Source organism: Diabrotica undecimpunctata, chromosome 3 (genome assembly GCF_040954645.1).
Source record: "Diabrotica undecimpunctata isolate CICGRU chromosome 3, icDiaUnde3, whole genome shotgun sequence".
NCBI lineage: Eukaryota > Metazoa > Arthropoda > Insecta > Coleoptera > Chrysomelidae > Diabrotica > Diabrotica undecimpunctata.
This window is the reverse complement of record NC_092805.1, coordinates 24,585,824-24,603,355: the sequence shown is the minus strand read 5'-3', so window position 1 is coordinate 24,603,355 and position 17,532 is coordinate 24,585,824. Positions and strand designations below refer to the sequence as shown.

At 33.4% G+C, this 17,532-nt stretch overlaps 1 protein-coding gene across 1 annotated transcript; it reads right to left on the bottom strand.

The window, feature by feature from the left end:
- Positions 1-11,044: 11,044 nt before the first annotated feature.
- On the bottom strand, positions 11,045-12,613 carry LOC140435711 (matrix metalloproteinase-18-like). Its single transcript, XM_072524431.1, has one exon. The coding sequence runs from the start codon at positions 12,611-12,613 to the stop codon at positions 11,045-11,047; it is 1,569 nt and encodes a 522-aa protein (XP_072380532.1).
- Between the last annotated feature and the right edge of the window lie 4,919 nt (positions 12,614-17,532).

Below are 17,532 nucleotides of genomic sequence, written 5' to 3'. Positions count from 1 at the left end.
CTTGTGCTTGTATAAAATTTAAATGAGTTAATTGAATTTAAGAAATATTTATTGATTGAGAAGATAGAAGACGAAGTTAAAAGAAGAAGGGAAAAATTTTCCCAATTTTCCGTCCTTTCGTTGAGCAGTTTGATTTCATACTGGCTTAAAGCAATATCTGCATGGATTTTTATAACATAAAACAGTACTTTGTTATCTTTTAACTGTGTTATCTTTTTATACCTATTCCATTATCCATATTTTTATACTATACCGTTTATCTGAGCTCAACCGGAGCTCTAACCTTGTAGAGCTGGAATTTATTATAACATACTGTCTTAATATATAATAATTTCTTTGTGGTTTTTAAGCCTATTGATATAATCGTAAGGTGTGTATTTTTATTCTGCAAGACTTGAAATTTAAGACGTACTAATCCTGTCATATTCCATGAGAAAGGAGTCATCGAAAACAAGCATTTAAGACATGTTGCCCAAGAGATTTCGCTCGTTGTATAATAAATATAAAGGATATTTCTCAAATGTGCTTTTCGCAGCTATCAAAGCAAATTTTAAATGCATGTATATTGATATGGAATTGTATGGAAAGAAAAGTGGTTTTTAAATTTTCAAACACTCTGCTTTAAGGGAAATGTTCTTTAATATAGAAACCCTTCCAACTCTACTTCTTTCTTTTTTTCTTCTCATATCCTTTTGCCCTCTCGGACGCCAGATTCTATTTCCGGTTGTTCTGTTATCCATTTTATCCATGCATTCTAAGTTTTAGTAATTGTCTTTAATTCTTTAATAGTTTTTCCTTAATTCCTTCTCATTTCTTTGATGTGCTCTATCTGTTTATAAACTTCTTCTTTGTTATTTGTCTGACATCTTCATTTTTCATCCTTTTCCATTCTGATTTTTCGGTCATTTTTCTGAAATGTTTCAGTTCGATTTCGTTGGTTTTTCATTAATGTGTTTTTTGAATTTTCCAATTTTTGACTTGCATATATTATTATTGGCACTGTGATCGTATTTAAAACTTTTTTCCTGCCCTTAATTTTTACAGCTTTGTGGTCTAGTAGTGTTATATTAATTGTGTATTATAACCGTGCGTTATTACACTTAGTTCATCTATTTTTATTTTCGTGTCTATTTTGCAACCATCAGTTATAATGCTACCCAGATATTATGATTGTTGTTGCTGTTGTATGTTTTAGTTGTTTTATGTTGTTATTTTTTCTAAAATTGTTATATTACATTTATTATTGTTATATTACATCTCCCGATTATTTTGATCTTTCTTATTATTAACTATCATCCATTTCCCAGTCTTCACGCTTTAGTTTTACTATTTGATACCAATACAATAGCATCCGCGTATAGTGAACGCTGCAAGTTAAGGTTTTCTTATTTACCTGGTGGTTCCCTGTATTTCTTTTTATTCTATTGAACAACCATCCACTTAAACAATTGACCTGTTTTCTTTATTTATTTTGATTTTTATATTATCATTTCTCTGTTAGCTACCAAATTCGTATCTCAGCGTACTTTTTAGTCTTCATCGAAGAAAATGCTCTCTCTGAGTACCTGTGTATCAATACTAAAAGTTTACAAGGAAAACAAATTCCTGTAGTTGGCTGTTTACCATAAATCACAATCGTTTATAAAAGGTACATAATTAAAAAAGTTATTTAACAATTTAAAAGAGTTAATTAACAACCGTTTTGTTGTTAATAAAACGGTTTCGAACTAAAAAGTCCATTACCGCTGCATTTACCTGGAATAAGTATTACCGTTTTAGTGAATGCAAACGTAAAGAATCAATTTTGACTAAGATTGAAAGAGTAATGTGGTAAAATACTCACCAGGTATACATGAGGACCACCAAATTTGGCAGTCTTACGTTTAACCTTAGTCAAAATTTAATCTTTAATCTTTAATTTCAATCTACGTTTGCAGTCACTAAAGTGGTAATACCTTTTTCAGGTACATACACTTATGATGGACTTTTTAGTCTGAGAACGTTATGTTGTAATGTAGTCCGAAAGGCTCTTTTACTTATATGCTTTTATAAGGAATCTTTTAGTAAAACTTTCAGATACTAAAAACATATTTTATTGTAATTATCGATTATGTCAAAGCCAAAATTCAGCAAATGTTTTTGATATACTAGCTGAACTCACAGTTAAAATACATATCACACACACAGAAGCAATTTTTATTATTAATTTTGTATTTATCTTTGCATCGATTTTTCAATATTTTCTATTTTTCGTTAAACACGGTGCCAAACTTCAACAGAAACAAAAGTGAACACATGTGTTAATTAAAACAACAAATTCGTTCATGATCATTGAGGCGTCGTGTTATTGTCACTTCAAAAATGACATAGAGGGAGCAGAGAAACATGGAACGCAAGCATCATAGAACAGACAAACAGACGTATCGATAGAACTATAACATGCGACGTGTGTCCTATTGGCAATATTGCGGAAAATAGCGTGAGATGATATTAGACCAGGCAATAGTCAGTTTGTTTTAAGATGTTTTCATACTTAACTTATAAATGTAAACGGCACAAAATACCAGAATATAATTATTTAGTCGTCGGGTTAAAAATATATTTTCATAAAGAAATATTAAATCAGTTGTAATATGCCAAATGTAGATATCGGTTAAATCCAAAAAATTTAGTAATAAAAATACTCATAATCTCTTCGAGAAGAAACGATTTTCTTATGAAAATTATCAGGAAGCAATTCTTCATTCACAAGTCACCGTTTCACCATTTTTTTTATAAAAATCATTTTTTAAATGAAAATGAGCATTATATATTATGTAGTACTGATGATATGGTAAAGCTAATAAATTTAATTTGTTTCTAGTGGTTTATATTTTATTAATACACTTTTATTATATTACAAATTTTATCTAACTGTATTATTATTACTATACTTTTATCAACATGTTATGAAATATTTTTATTGTAGAACTGTGATTACCTCTAGATCTTTTATTGTATAACTCCCACCCAAGAGAGCGGCGCCAACACAAACAAAAATCAAAATCGAAGGACTAAATACGGAATCCACGGAAATCTTATACAGAAAAGGAATAACAGAGACGATCGCTGGGAATGAAATATTACGATAACATCGAGGAAAGCTGGAAAACTCAAAAATAACATAATTAACCCAGCAACAGAATCACTTGAAGAAAGGAAAGTAACGAACACTAACTAATATATCAAAAACGAAAACACCATGGTTTATAGAGGTAGTAACGACAAAATTTGAAGAAAAGACGAAAGCCTTTGAACAATACAGAACACAACAAATACAACAGGCATACATATATATATATATATATATATATATATATATATATATATATATATATATATATATATATATATATATATATATATATATATATATATATATATATATATATATATATATCCCATCTCCAAAACAAATTAAACAAGCTGGAGACCACTCCGTTCATTGGCTTACCATTTCACGAGAAATAGATAACAATCTCACAGACATCCAAATACCCAACAACGTCCTCAAACTTCTTTCTCTCAGATTAAAGTTCGGATTACAACCCTCATTTAAGAACTACTCTGTATGTAATTTCGAAGCTGACATAGAAAACATACTGTCTTACGCTGAATCCAATGACCTTCTCGAATTAAAATCATCTGCCAATAAGATTCTCATCAACTTCTCACATAAGCCTGTTAACGCCAAAATCGATATTGATCCAATATATAAACAAATGTCCACTTTTCTAAAAGGACACCCTGACCTAATGGTACTAACTAGTGATAAAGGTAATGCCACAGTCCTTATGATGAGAGAGCAATACATTAATCTGAGCCAGCAAGTCCTAGATAATAGCAAATACTATCAACCAGTTCTTCGCAATCCCACTTCAACCTACACCAACAAAATCAACCGATATATCACCGAACTTTAAAACAAAAAAAATTAATGACGAGAAACTAGCCAAATTTATTCATAATTACAATAGCTATGCTCCTAGATTTTACTGTTTTCCCAAAATTAACAAGCCACAAGCCAAGCATGCGACCCATACTATCGTCAGTAAATGCTCCGAACACGAATATAGCTCAATTTATAACGAACATTCTTTCACAAGCATAGAATTATAATAATGACTTCAAAGTAAAAATTTGTCTTAGTAAGCTTTGACGTAGTATCATTGTTCACAAATCTTTTACTTTCCAGTGTATTAACTTCTCTCTGCAACCATTAAAATCAAATCCTACCCCACAGTTCGGTATCTTATGAAACTTTTTCCCACGATCCACGATCTTTTATGCGATCCACGATTTCTCCTATTCTAGTCAACTTTGTACTAGACGATCTTATTAATGAGAGATCAGGAAGTTAGATTTTCAGGTTCCCTTTGTTAAACAGTTTGGCGACGATCTGATTCTAGCAACCCCATCGAACAAGACGGTGGACACCTTATCAGTTTTTAACTACTTTGATTATCACCTACAATTTACATGTGAATTTGAGGCTGAAAACAGTATCTCGTTTTTAGATTATTGTGTGCGAATTATTTGCACATCTGATAACAGATTAGTTACTACATGGTACAGAAAAGAAATGGCTGGTATCCGTTTCTTAAATTACCATTCGACACACCCAATCAGATATAAACTTAACCTGGTACAAGCCCTCAGCCTTAGAGTATACACGTTAATACAACCGCTTTACAAAGAAGAATCTCTCAATCTCCTGAAATCCATTCTCATAGATAACTCCTATTCCGCTTTTCAATTAATAAATTTCTATATTCCAAAAACTATGGACAGTCTATTATTAAAACACACAACGGGCTAATATAAGCGTCCACTTCTAATAAATAGAGATGAATAATTCCCCAGTGACTCCTGAACAAACCACAAAATATGCTTCGCCCCCGAACTTCCCACAGATCACGAACAAGCTTACACATGTGGAATTATGACATTCAACAACGGATAGCAAACAACTGAAAATATACTAATGTGGTTTGATCTTTGAAAGAGCTTTAACAAAACGTCTAAATTAAGCCATCGGTCAAAATAAAAAATTCCCCAAAAAATGAACAATAGTGCTATCATACAATTTTTCTTGTGTTTTTTTCTTCTCGTTTAGTTTGTTAAGTTTTAATTTTAAGTTATCGTAGAGTTTTCATAACATCATAAAAACCTACAAATCACAACAAAAGCACCAATACACCATAAAGTTTATAATTTTAAAATAAAAGTAAAATGTTCTAGTTTCTAGATGGTTAAAATGTCTCTTAATTTTACTTCTAAACTGATGTATAAAAGTTGTAATTAATCACGTGGGGGTAGTGGATGCTACCGCGTAGAGAAGAGACGTCGGTCTCCCAGCAGCAGACCAGGAACCAAATACCAAAGTAATGAGTTGAGATGAGTAGCTTCCTCTGAAAACGTTACATTCTGTAAATATGGGTGGGGGCCACCATTTGCGCCAATGGCGTTCAATTCTTGCAAAGAGCGGCAAGTTATACTAATTTAATTCGTACTACCAGAAATTAGATGGGATTGTCGTTGCGACGTAGAAATAACTGCCATTTAATATTAAATTAAGATTTATATAAAGATGCAAAAGTGCAACAACGTGGTCCAATTACTAATTAATTACTAGTTCTTTCACAAAGAGTTTGCTCGTTAACGACCTGAGAAACCATGTAGCCCCCATCCTTAAGCAGTTGACTAATACACAGTTGCTTCACCTTTAAAGCCAATTTCTTAAACCTAGAACAAAATTGTGCTTTTTCCCATAAAGTTGGTAGCCGGCAAGTGTGGTTTGTCTTAGTTTTGTGTAGAGTCTAAATTATTAATTGCTAGTTATTTGTTTATCCAAACCAGAATCACTATTAATTAAAAACTACTTATAAAACTAGATCTTTATTTGAGTTTATAGTTTTTCGTAAATCATGTTCATTTTCCTGTACTGTTAAAAAGTTTGGAGGCAAATCCTGACCCACTTTCAAAACTGGACTATTCAATCGGTGATATTGCGAGCAACAAGGCGCGAATACATTGGAGTAACAGCTGATACACCGTGGATGGATATCAACACAATATAGAATGTGCATACTCCGCACACTCACCGAATAGCACATTCATCCATACACATACGCACACATTATTAATGAACCACCAGCAACCGTTGAATCGTGTGATTGAATTTCGGGATTGCTGCAACAGCAACAGCCCGCGTGTTCGACGCGGTGTTGCAGTGTCGATGTCAATCCACGTGCCAGATATATATTAGTTAATTCATAATCAAGGAATTCATTGGAAAATACGACAGCTTGTGCTTGTTCAATAAAATTGAATTTTTGAAACAACTAAGCGAAAATAATCTGCTTAAAATTAAGGGGAGCAATTCACACTAAATATTTTATCACTTTTTATATCTCTCATTTAGAAATAATTGATTTTATAAAATTGGTTTAAACGTAAAATGGATAATTTGATTTTTAATAGAAAATGGTAACAAGGGAAGCAATATTAGGTTTATTTGTTTTATTGTAGACATAAATGTCGACATAAACAAAAAAAGGTGTATATCTGTTACATCGACTATAAGATTGACACAAGATTGGTCTAAATAACAACAATACTCAATTCTTGAAAAACTTATAGTAGAAACAGAGAGCGTTCGTTGGCGTAGTTTATTATATATTTAAGATCTGTAACCGATATGGCTTTACAATATACAGAGAATGGTATAAGCATAAACGACATATCAATTCTCAACCTACAGTATGCATATGGTACTACGATTATTGCTGACAACCAGAAAAGCTCCCCAACTTTTAAACCAGGTTATTCTAAAAATAGATTCATTGAGTCTTAAAATAAATACTATCAAAGCAAGGACAATGGTTATTAGTCTGAACAATATTCCATTACCAGACATAAGAAAGTAAATGGATCTTAAATAGAGCATGCACGGTCAGCAACTTGTACTTTTAGTCCTTCTTTAAAATGCGCTATATTTCCTAAGATTATTATTACGATATCTATATTAGAACATTGAACTGATTTTAGTGCCACTTTCTATTTGACTTAGAAAAAAAGTCATTTAGCAATTAATATTGTTTACGACTTAAAGAGACCTGTCTTCCCTTTATTCCTTTTATTTCATCCCCTAAAGGTTGGGTTGCTACCTCCGCTATTGGATGCTCAAGCCATTGTGGTCTTCAACCGTTACTCTGGTTAAGGTACGCTTAGCAGGTACTAGTTTCCCGGGTCAGGAAATACCTGGAATCTCCGAAAGGCAGAGATCGCTTCACTTTTCCTGATAGGACTATCCGAAAAGGAGTTATTATCCACTACCAACCAAAAATATAATTAAGGGATTAAATACGTACTCCTGTTCCGCGCTGAGCTACTCATTTGGTATTACAAAGTGGTCAAAAAGGGATATAGAAAGCCTTCAGAAAAAAGTAAGACCACTTTTTAAAAAGTCTAAAAAATACCATCCACGCAGTGCAGTAGAGAGAACAACATTATCGCAGTACCAAGGGAAGAGGACTTATGGACATAGGTGAGCAACTGGATAAACATGTTGAGAATTTAAGGATCTCTTTTCAGGTGCAGATTGAGACATCTACTTTACATCAAGCAATTTTTCAGTAGATGAGACAACGCCGCTTAAACTGAGGGAACAGGATATGCACATAAACCACCTGACTAAGCAAAAAAATGTGGGTTCACATTAGGAAAGAGATTTTCCGACTTCCTTTCAAGACTTTCTACATGCAATTCAGGATCAGGTTTTTCCAACTAAAAATTACCTGAAATATCTTGTCAAAGACCCTCAGGTCCAAAACGACTAATGCCGGTATGGATGTCAAGCCCAAGAAATTATCCAACATCTTACGGAGGACTGCCAGGCGATTGTCGGAACTCACTACAAAGAATGTATTTTTTTTAATGTTTGAATTTTTTTAAAAATGAATGAATATTCCTCTATCGATTTGTAAAATGGCATCAAGTCATCTTAGTGCAAGTGATTTTCTTTACAAAAAAAAATTTAATTTTCACGCAAACCTTACAGTTTTCATAATCAGTACATCTCATTCATTTATTTCATCTTTCAGTACTCTCAAGACCAGCATGGTTGAACTTCGTCGGGGATTCGATAGTCTACTACGCTACGGTCAACAAAAAAATTATCAAGGAAACCAGTGCGTTTATATTTATACGTTTGCCAAAGCTTCCGAATAATATATGTCAAATTAAGCACGTATGTAGCAAGGTTATTAGAAATAAGCCCTACAAATAGTGAAATAATTGTATCCTACTTAATTAATTTCCTTGTTTAAATGTTAACTGTTTTGGATAATTATTGTCTTCAATACTGTCAAATAGTCTTTTTTGAGCATAAGATGGATGTTAGATGGTAACAAATTTACATTTTAAAATTCATAACTCATTTATTATGCCCCCCGCATCGGCAATCATGCCAAAAATTTAATCATAGCACCTTTCAAACAACTCACAAACTTTTCCACGTCGATCAATTGACCCCCCTACCGCCTGCGGAAACCGCAACAAAATCCACCCGCACGCCCACCCCAATCCCTTAATTTATCCTAATTGTTGTCAGTTTCCAAGGTGACGTCTCCGTATAATTACCAATAGATCTGATTATTATTGATGAAGCCACAATATGGCCGACAGAGTCCCAGTCGCATCTCAATTATTTCGTGACGTCACTATTATTTTGTCGCCGAAGAAAGATGATCGGACTGGCCCAAGAGAGTTGAAAGACGAAAGTAAAGAAGCATTGTTAAAACAAAATTATTATTAAAACGTTATTGAAGAAGACATATTTTTTTATTTCTGTTTAAAAAAATTTATAATTAGTTCCAATTTTTACATCTTGGCACTACTGTGGATGGTAACTTTCACGAAAAAAAAAACTTTTTTTATACATGCATTCTTTATTTATTGTAATCTGTTTTTACAAATAGAAAAACAGTAATCAATAAGTTTATCATGCAATTAACACAGGGGAAATCCGGCCAGTGACAAATTCTTTGAGATAAATTTCTAATACATATAATATGTAAGTAAAAGAGCTATGTTGGTACGGCGTATTTTCCCATGTTAAATCCCATAAGAAATCGCTAAGGTTGATTCTGCTCATTTTTGACGCTTTTTTTGGTGGATGCGCGACGGCATATCGGACCGTGACGTGTGAGGTATCGATGAAAAGGTCAGAACGAATATGTTAAGATAAAAATAAAATGCAAAGACATTGCCAAAACGGCACTAAGCTTGTAACGTCCAAACGGCTCAACGTATAACAATGTGTGAGGTATCGATGAAAAGGTCAGAACGAATATGTTAAGATAAAAAGTAAACGCATAGACAATGCCAAAACGGCATTACATCATATCTTCGTTGCTTTTGGTCCGATCATGACGTACGAGGGCTCGTTGGAACGGGGAGGAGACGGGGAATACTTTGACACAAAAAACAATGACAAAGACATTGTCAAAACGGCACAATATCGGATCTTCATTACTATTGATTTTAGCATAATAGACATTGAAGGAAAGTGAGGTTAACAGAGAATGACAATATCGCCAAACGGCGCTATATCATATATTGAACCTAGTTTGAATCGGATTACACGTCTATTACAGTCCATCATCTTATCACGCCGCCTGTCGACTACATCTAGCCAAATCATCTAGCACACGTCATCGTAAAAAGACACTCCTTCAGCCTATCGCTTCTTCTTCTCTCTATCTCTCTCTCTCTCTTTCTCTCTCGAAACAATACGAAAGGTGACGCTGAAAACGAAATAACGTGCAACAGCATGTAAGGTATTACTAGCAATAGAACATGATTATTTAAAGAACGTATACCATTCTTACAGTATGACCAAACCGACAAACGACCTCAATATAATCTCTGAATAAGTACTACAATACAGCACTATTATTCGTTATATGCGAATCTACGGCAGTTCGAGTAATATTATAAAAAATTATAGAATACAAATATATTGTAATTTGCATACTAGGTTTTATCTACGACAATTCGGGTAATATAAAAATCGCCGAATACAAATGGTGAGTTGCATACTATATCTTATCTATGGCAGTTCGGGTGATATTGTTTTGAAGGTTGGTATTGCGCTTCGGGTCTCTGGTAAGAAATACTTACATAGACTGCATGAAAAAAATATGTTAGCAAGGCCAGCAGTAAGTAATGGTTAAATGTAATAAGTATGTTAAGGTGTAAGGTAAACGATAATAAAATAATGATAGTATCGAAGCGATGGAATGTATGTGTAAAGCTAGGTATAAAAATGATGAAAGCATGCAATGAATGGAAGGTAGTCAATTCGGTTCGAACATAAATTTGCTGAAAAAACAGAAAATATATGTTCTTAACAGCAGTCACCAACGTGAAGGTACGACTACATCGACTGCCATGTTAGTGGGGGATGATGGTTAGTAGGAATGAATTATTTTACACTATAGGATAATATATATAATAACAATATACTTAACTGTACTCAAAATCAGCTCATGATTTAACATGGTTTAGAAGACATCTTTTATTGATGGACATCTTTTATGTTAAGACATCGACACTTTGGTGTAAATTCATTAGTTACTATGTTGTATAGCATTCAAATGAATTATTGGGGGCTAATAACTCTAGGTTATCTTTAAAAATAGGAAATTCTCCGACTCCTGTTTTGGGACAGGCTATCGAAGAATTGACTTAAATCTAAATCGAGGAAGACCATTAAGTTATCGATTGTCTTAGGAGGCTGCACGAACACATAGCTCTGGAATTAACCAGAACGGTTCATTAATTTGCCAGTGGTCCATGATATCTTTTAGTGGTCATATCTAAACATATTTTTAAATGTGCTAATCTTAAGTATCGTGATTTAGAATGCAGTTTCGCTAAAAAACTTTTTATTCTTTTCAATTCTAACATAATATTTCTTAAAAACATATCTTTTACACTTTTAATTATATACAGATACAAGTTTAGATATTAGAGTTTTTAATTGTTGTAAGATATTTTCGTTTGGGCAAGGCACTCCAAATAGATTCCAATTAAATGGTCCTGCTGCAATAACTTTTCTTGTAAATTCATTAAATTTATAGTAAGTATTTTGACGGAAAAAGTAAATATGGCCATCAATCCATCGAAGTGCGAGAGAAATATCTTCAGGTATTCCCGGAAATATGTCTTTTATCCAGCCTCTTCTTACCTCGCTAGTAAAATCATTAGAAAATTCTATATATGACATATTGTTGTAAAATGTATAGGATTGCCCGGAATTTGATTGAAAAATAGCATTGATGTGTGCCTTCTTGGGTATATTAAGTGTAAAATTATCAATATATTGAATGCTAGGAAAGGATGCTGAGAAATATTTGTTTGGTGGCACAATTGTAACCAAATCACCGCCTGTTGTTTGAAAAATGTGTTGTAAAGTGTATTGACGTAATTCTGTAGGAACATAATCAGCAAGAAGTTCAGGCTGAGATGGAATAATCATTTCGTTCAAGTCTAGTTTCCATATAAATTTATCGCGGGCGATATATAATCGGTAATTTGAAAACTCTGGAGCAGTGGCTAGAAACATAAAATCTGGAACAATATCACACAAATTTTTCGGTTGCTTACTAGGCCTTGGTCTTGTCGAACTAGTTGTTGGTCTTGACGTTGTCGAACTAGTTGTTGGTGTATGTACCGTTGTATACCTTGAGCGGGCCGGTTGCTTACGAGTTGTTGTAAACTTTGGGATTGAAGCATATGTATTGTTAGGCCCATATAGATATTGTATTGCATTTATATCATCATCATGTAGACCACTAATCTTATGCTGATACATATTATACATGACAGCACTTTGTGTTCCACTATGACCGATTCCAAGAGCATGCCCAATTTCATGAACCAGTACCATAAGAAAACTTATACGGCCTTCAGGTATAGAGTCGTTTCCAAAATGCCAGGGCTTCGTTATATCTAAATGTATTTCTGTACAGGTGCCTATGGAATGAGGAAAGTATGAATGTCCTAAAGCACCACCACCTCCAACAAATATAGTTGGACATTCAGCATCGCCCATACAATTTGCTCTAAAATGATGAGTCCCCCTAACCATAATTATGGTTATATCTGGTGGCTCTAGCGTAGGATTTGTAACCATTGTGAATGTTAAGGTTGAAACATTTTGCCACATCTGAAATGCCATTTCTGCGTCTTTTTGGGCCTTGGGCGTTCTTTGAGGAAAATACCATCGCAGGTGTTGTTTGTGCCATGGAGAAGCCACTATAAATTCGTTATCACTGTGTTGACAACGCGGGCGACGCATAAATTTGATTGTTGCATTATTAAGCAATCCATCCACTGGTAAATTATACTTTTCTTGGAAGTTAATTATCAAAGTAGAGAAATCTGTACTATTATCGATCTGTTCATATTGATTTAGATATGCAATAGCGTCTTTTTCCGAGAAATCGTTGCAAAATACGCTTGTGAACGTTAGCATAAAAACTAATACGTCTATTCCCTTCAACATCTTGGCTGAGAATGATTTTAAAGAATATTAAGTAGCATATATATATATATATATATATATATATATATATATATATATATATATATATATATATATATATATATATATAATTCAATGTTTAAGTCAATATATTTCTTTAACCAAGGTGATTGTTTAAATTTTAGGCATCGATGAATCTTAGCAAGCTTCAATAAGAGGTCTCTTTACCAGGATTATATTTATCACCCATGTACTTTGATGTGAACAATGTGTCTAATTGTGGGCTAGACTAGTATCAAATCTGAAAGCTGTTCGAGACCTGTTCAAGACCTGTTCAAGACCTGTTCAAAGCTGATCAGGACCTGTTCGAGACCTGTTCAAGACCTGTTCGAGACCTGTTCAAGACCTGTTCGAGACCTGTTCAAGACCTGTTCAAGACCTGTTCGAGACCTGTTCAAGACCTGTTCGAGACCTGTTCAAGACCTGTTCAAAGCTGATCAGGACCTGTTCGAGACCTGTTCAAAGCTGTTCAAGACCTGTTCGAGACCTGTTCAAGACCTGTTCAAAGCTGTTCAAGACCTGTTCGAGACCTGTTCAAAGCTGTTCAAGACCTGTTCAAGACCTGTTCAAAGCTGATCAGGACCTGTTCGAGACCTGTTCAAGACCTGTTCGAGACCTGTTCAAGACCTGTTCAAGACCTGTTCAGGACCTGTTCAAGACCTGTTCAAGACCTGTTCAAGACCTGTTCAAGACCTGTTCAAAGCTGATCAGGACCTGTTCGAGACCTGTTCAAAGCTGTTCAAGACCTGTTCGAGACCTGTTCAAGACCTGTTCAAGACCTGTTCGAGACCTGTTCGGGACCTGATCCAGAGCTGTTAAGAAGTTAAGCGAATACCTACATTTTACGATAAATAAAGATTTAAAAAGACAACTTATAACTAAACGGAGAAACATCCAAAGTAAATTAAGACAATTAAAACAAGGACAAATAATCCAAGAAGATTTATTTAATCCAATTACAAAACACTTGAAAAATATCGAGAACAAGTTAAATAGTTCACAAAATTCCAGTCCAGAAAATGAAACAAAAAAACGATGAACCTTTAAGGTACATTAAAAACGATGATGACGATAATGAAACTACTGACTTTGAAACAAGTGAAATCAAGCAATCGATATTGGACAACATTGAAGTGGATGATATAAAAGAACAGATTAAAAATGATAAACACTCTGAAAATCGATTAGCAATTAATGCTAATAATAAACGATAGGGTGTCAAAGAGACCTTATACATAGCATTTTCTTAAATCAGACACCACAATGTAATTCATCATTCAAAATCCTTTAATTTGATTGGTCATACGTCGATTTCCGCTTATCCGTTCAAAAGATATATGGTAAGGTGTCATAACGGCCGTTGTAATAACTTGGTCGAACTATAAATGCTTATTTATTGTTATTAACAATAAAACAAAACCATTGGCATAGAAAAATCTCTTATCGCAGTTTGATCTTTAGCAAACCCTAACTCGCTCAATTTTGCACCAAGTGCTCCGTGCAGTATACCATTAGAAAGGTATTTTCATGTATATTACGAAAATTGCCGACCAAGTGCGATATGATCATTATTTATGGCTTAAAACATCATAAAACGAACCAACGTTAAATTCCTAATTCTCCTATACTAATACACATTATATCTATATGAAATTTATCTAGAAATGTGGAGGCGTCCACGCTGACTGAGACGCTCACGAAAAATTCGAGATGCGGGTGTACCGACGCATTCTTCATCGAACATGCCACCAAAATAGAGGTAGGCTACAGAATCGGAAAGATAAAGAATCAAAAAGCACAATTAAACAAGGAAAACTTGAATATCTATTCTATATACCAAGACAACTATCGTATACTGCAATTGACTATTTAGGATAAAAATAGACACTAAGCGAGGGTTAGGCAAGACTTATGGAGCGTGGTAATGGATAGGGCCCACATCGGTCGAAAGCAAGTTTCGAAAGCATGATCAGAATTGCCATGTTAATAGCTAACGTACGCAGTGGACTTAACGATGAAATGTGAAATCAATCCTAGTGTATACTGACCATTTACGTTTAAAATTACCAAAAAAAAAAATGTTAATATAGTTATTTATACAAAAATCCAAACACACACATTTTCTGACTGAAGAAGTTTTGTGTAATATTAGCCGTATTTTTATAAAGCATATATTATATGGATAAAATTAGTATTAATCAAAGAATTGAAATTATATACAAAGATGAATAATGTTAAAATAGTACATTTGTTACATTTGTTACAAAACACGTAAACACCTGATAACAAAATTTATTTTTCATTTCGAAACAAAGGAAATAAAACCGCATATACAAGTTTGTAAATTGATAATAACGGTTCTCGTCCAATTTTGATAAAAACAGAAAATAAATTGTTTTTATTCTAGAATTTTCGCTGCGATATCCTAGAGTATAAATAACCGAATCTAGCATGAATTATACATAGTAACGGTCTTAGACAAACTATATTGTGTACAGTTTTAGTGAGTGAATAATATAAGGTAAGTTATTTTTGTAGTAAATATAATTTTATTTCTTTTAACCTTTTCATTTAATATACATTAACAGAATATTGTTATATTTTACTTTCTATTTTCCTATTTGTGATTTTGATTTATACGTTTTCTTGCGTTTTTCTAAATTGATTAATGCATCACATATTTTTAACTGAGTTCACGTTTTATTTAAAAAATAATAGCTCTTTATGATACATTACTACTATACTTCTTTTTCTTTTATTTCCTTGTTATATATAAATAAATGAGAGAGGTTTTTTACTCTCTATATTAAGATAATAGTATATGATTTTACGGTTAATTTTTTTATTTCTAATTTGATTTGACGTTTTATTTCGAAAATAACGGCTTTTATCTCACATTTTTATAATACTTTTTCTTTAAAAAAAAAAAAAAAAAAAAAAAAAAAATAATAATGATATTTTATCTTCTTACGCTTAATAAGCATTGCATACTATATTTTGCTTCATGGCTACTTAATGCATCTGGCATGAGTTTAAGTCCCTCTACTAGGAAATTCGGATCGTTGTTTTCATTATAGAGGAGCCATATTTTGTTCAATTCTTCGTACAGTTGTCCACTTTCAAACTTGGTCTATGGTTTGTTTTTGACTCGTTTTCGGCTTTGCTGCTTTCCAAATACTGTTTTGTTGTTTTCCCTTCAATGTTTTTATTTGAACTTTTCTTTAGCCGTCCCATGTTTTTAGTTGATAAACAATGTCTTGACGAGGGTTTTCTTCTTCTTCTTTCTTTCTCAACATACATGGGTTTGATAATTTTCTTGAATTTTTCTGGGAACGCTTGATGTCTTAAATATCCTCGGGAATCTCGATGAATACCTGTAACTTCTAATATTTTTTTATAGTTAATGCAATCGTTTGGCGTAAAGTCTTGTGGTTTCTTGTATAATATTAAATTATATAATCCATTAGTAGCTTTATACTGATTATTGTTAACCCATATATGTTTAGGAGTAAATTTTATCTCCTTATCGCCCATTACCCATTTATCAGTTGTCCAAACATACTGTGGCCCATAACTTCGGTCGATATCTGGCGAATGATGCCAATATTTTTGAAGGTGTTCGGATCTCTCTTCATCCTTCTGCTGTGTATTGTTTTGATGTTCGCTAGTGTCTTCATGCTTCTCCGATTGATGTACAGTTTTCTGATAATTGTCGCCAGTGTCTTCATGCTTATCCGATTGATGTGTAGTTTTCAGATAATTGTTTATTTCTGTAAGAGGTTCAGTTATAGGTGTGAACATTGTTTCGAGATGTTCTTGTTGTTCACTCTGCATTCTTTTGAGAGCTTTGTACTTTGTTCCAATAACTTTAGCAAGCTGCTTAATACGCTGCTCTCTGTTCAACATCCTACGACTAAATGTCGATTCTGTAGTTAACAGCTCTAGTTATTACCGGCTGACTAGTGTCCTACGGGTAGCAGGCTGGATGCTGTCTTGTTGTAGAGTGCGGACAGACTTGTTGCTGACTGCAGTCTGACATGTCTTTGATTTGTTGATAACTAGACGTTAAGTACTGCTAGACTTGATCCTCACAGGACTTAGGCAACTCCTGACTAGACACTAACTCGATGATGACAACGTCGTGTGTGGTTTCACATTTTTAAATCTAAGGCAAAAGTGATGGTTCATAAATGTATGTTCAATACCCTTCTTGTTTTCTTTAGCGCATATATCCTTGATGATCTAGTTCTACCTCTATTCCTTTTGGTGTTATCTTCTGTGTCGTTCTTGTGTGCTGTAAAAGCGTAATGTAAAGCTATTTTGTTCTCTGTTGTCCTGTGCTTACGTCTATGGTTGTTTATAAATGTGTCTCTGCATATCTTAGTATCCTTTGTTGTTATTTGTTCTGTAATTTTCCTATGCCGTAAAACGTGACGTAAAGCTCTGTTGTTACCTGATGTGCCGTTATCCTGTAAGATAAGTAACCAGGTTAAGTTAAACTATGGTGTTTTAGTTATATGTACCTATACCATTCTAGTATCTTTTACTTTCTAGTGAATTTTTTTTTTCATAGTTTACTTCTTTCGTATAAGTTATTCGACACCATATACGTAACAGACGTACCAGTATTATCTTTAAATATGTGAAAAAACCCATGTTTCTTGATCTCTCTCTCTCTCTCGCCCTTATGAGACATTCTTTGTACACTTTAGTCTTTTTATAGGCATCGATAACGTATTTACAACTGTTTGAGATCTCGGTTATGTAAATAATCATTTTGTTTTTGTCTTCAAGCTATAAATAAAAAACAATTACTTCAAACATTACTTTTATTTATTTCCTAGTATCTTTGCTACAGTAATATAAATGTTTTTTTTTTT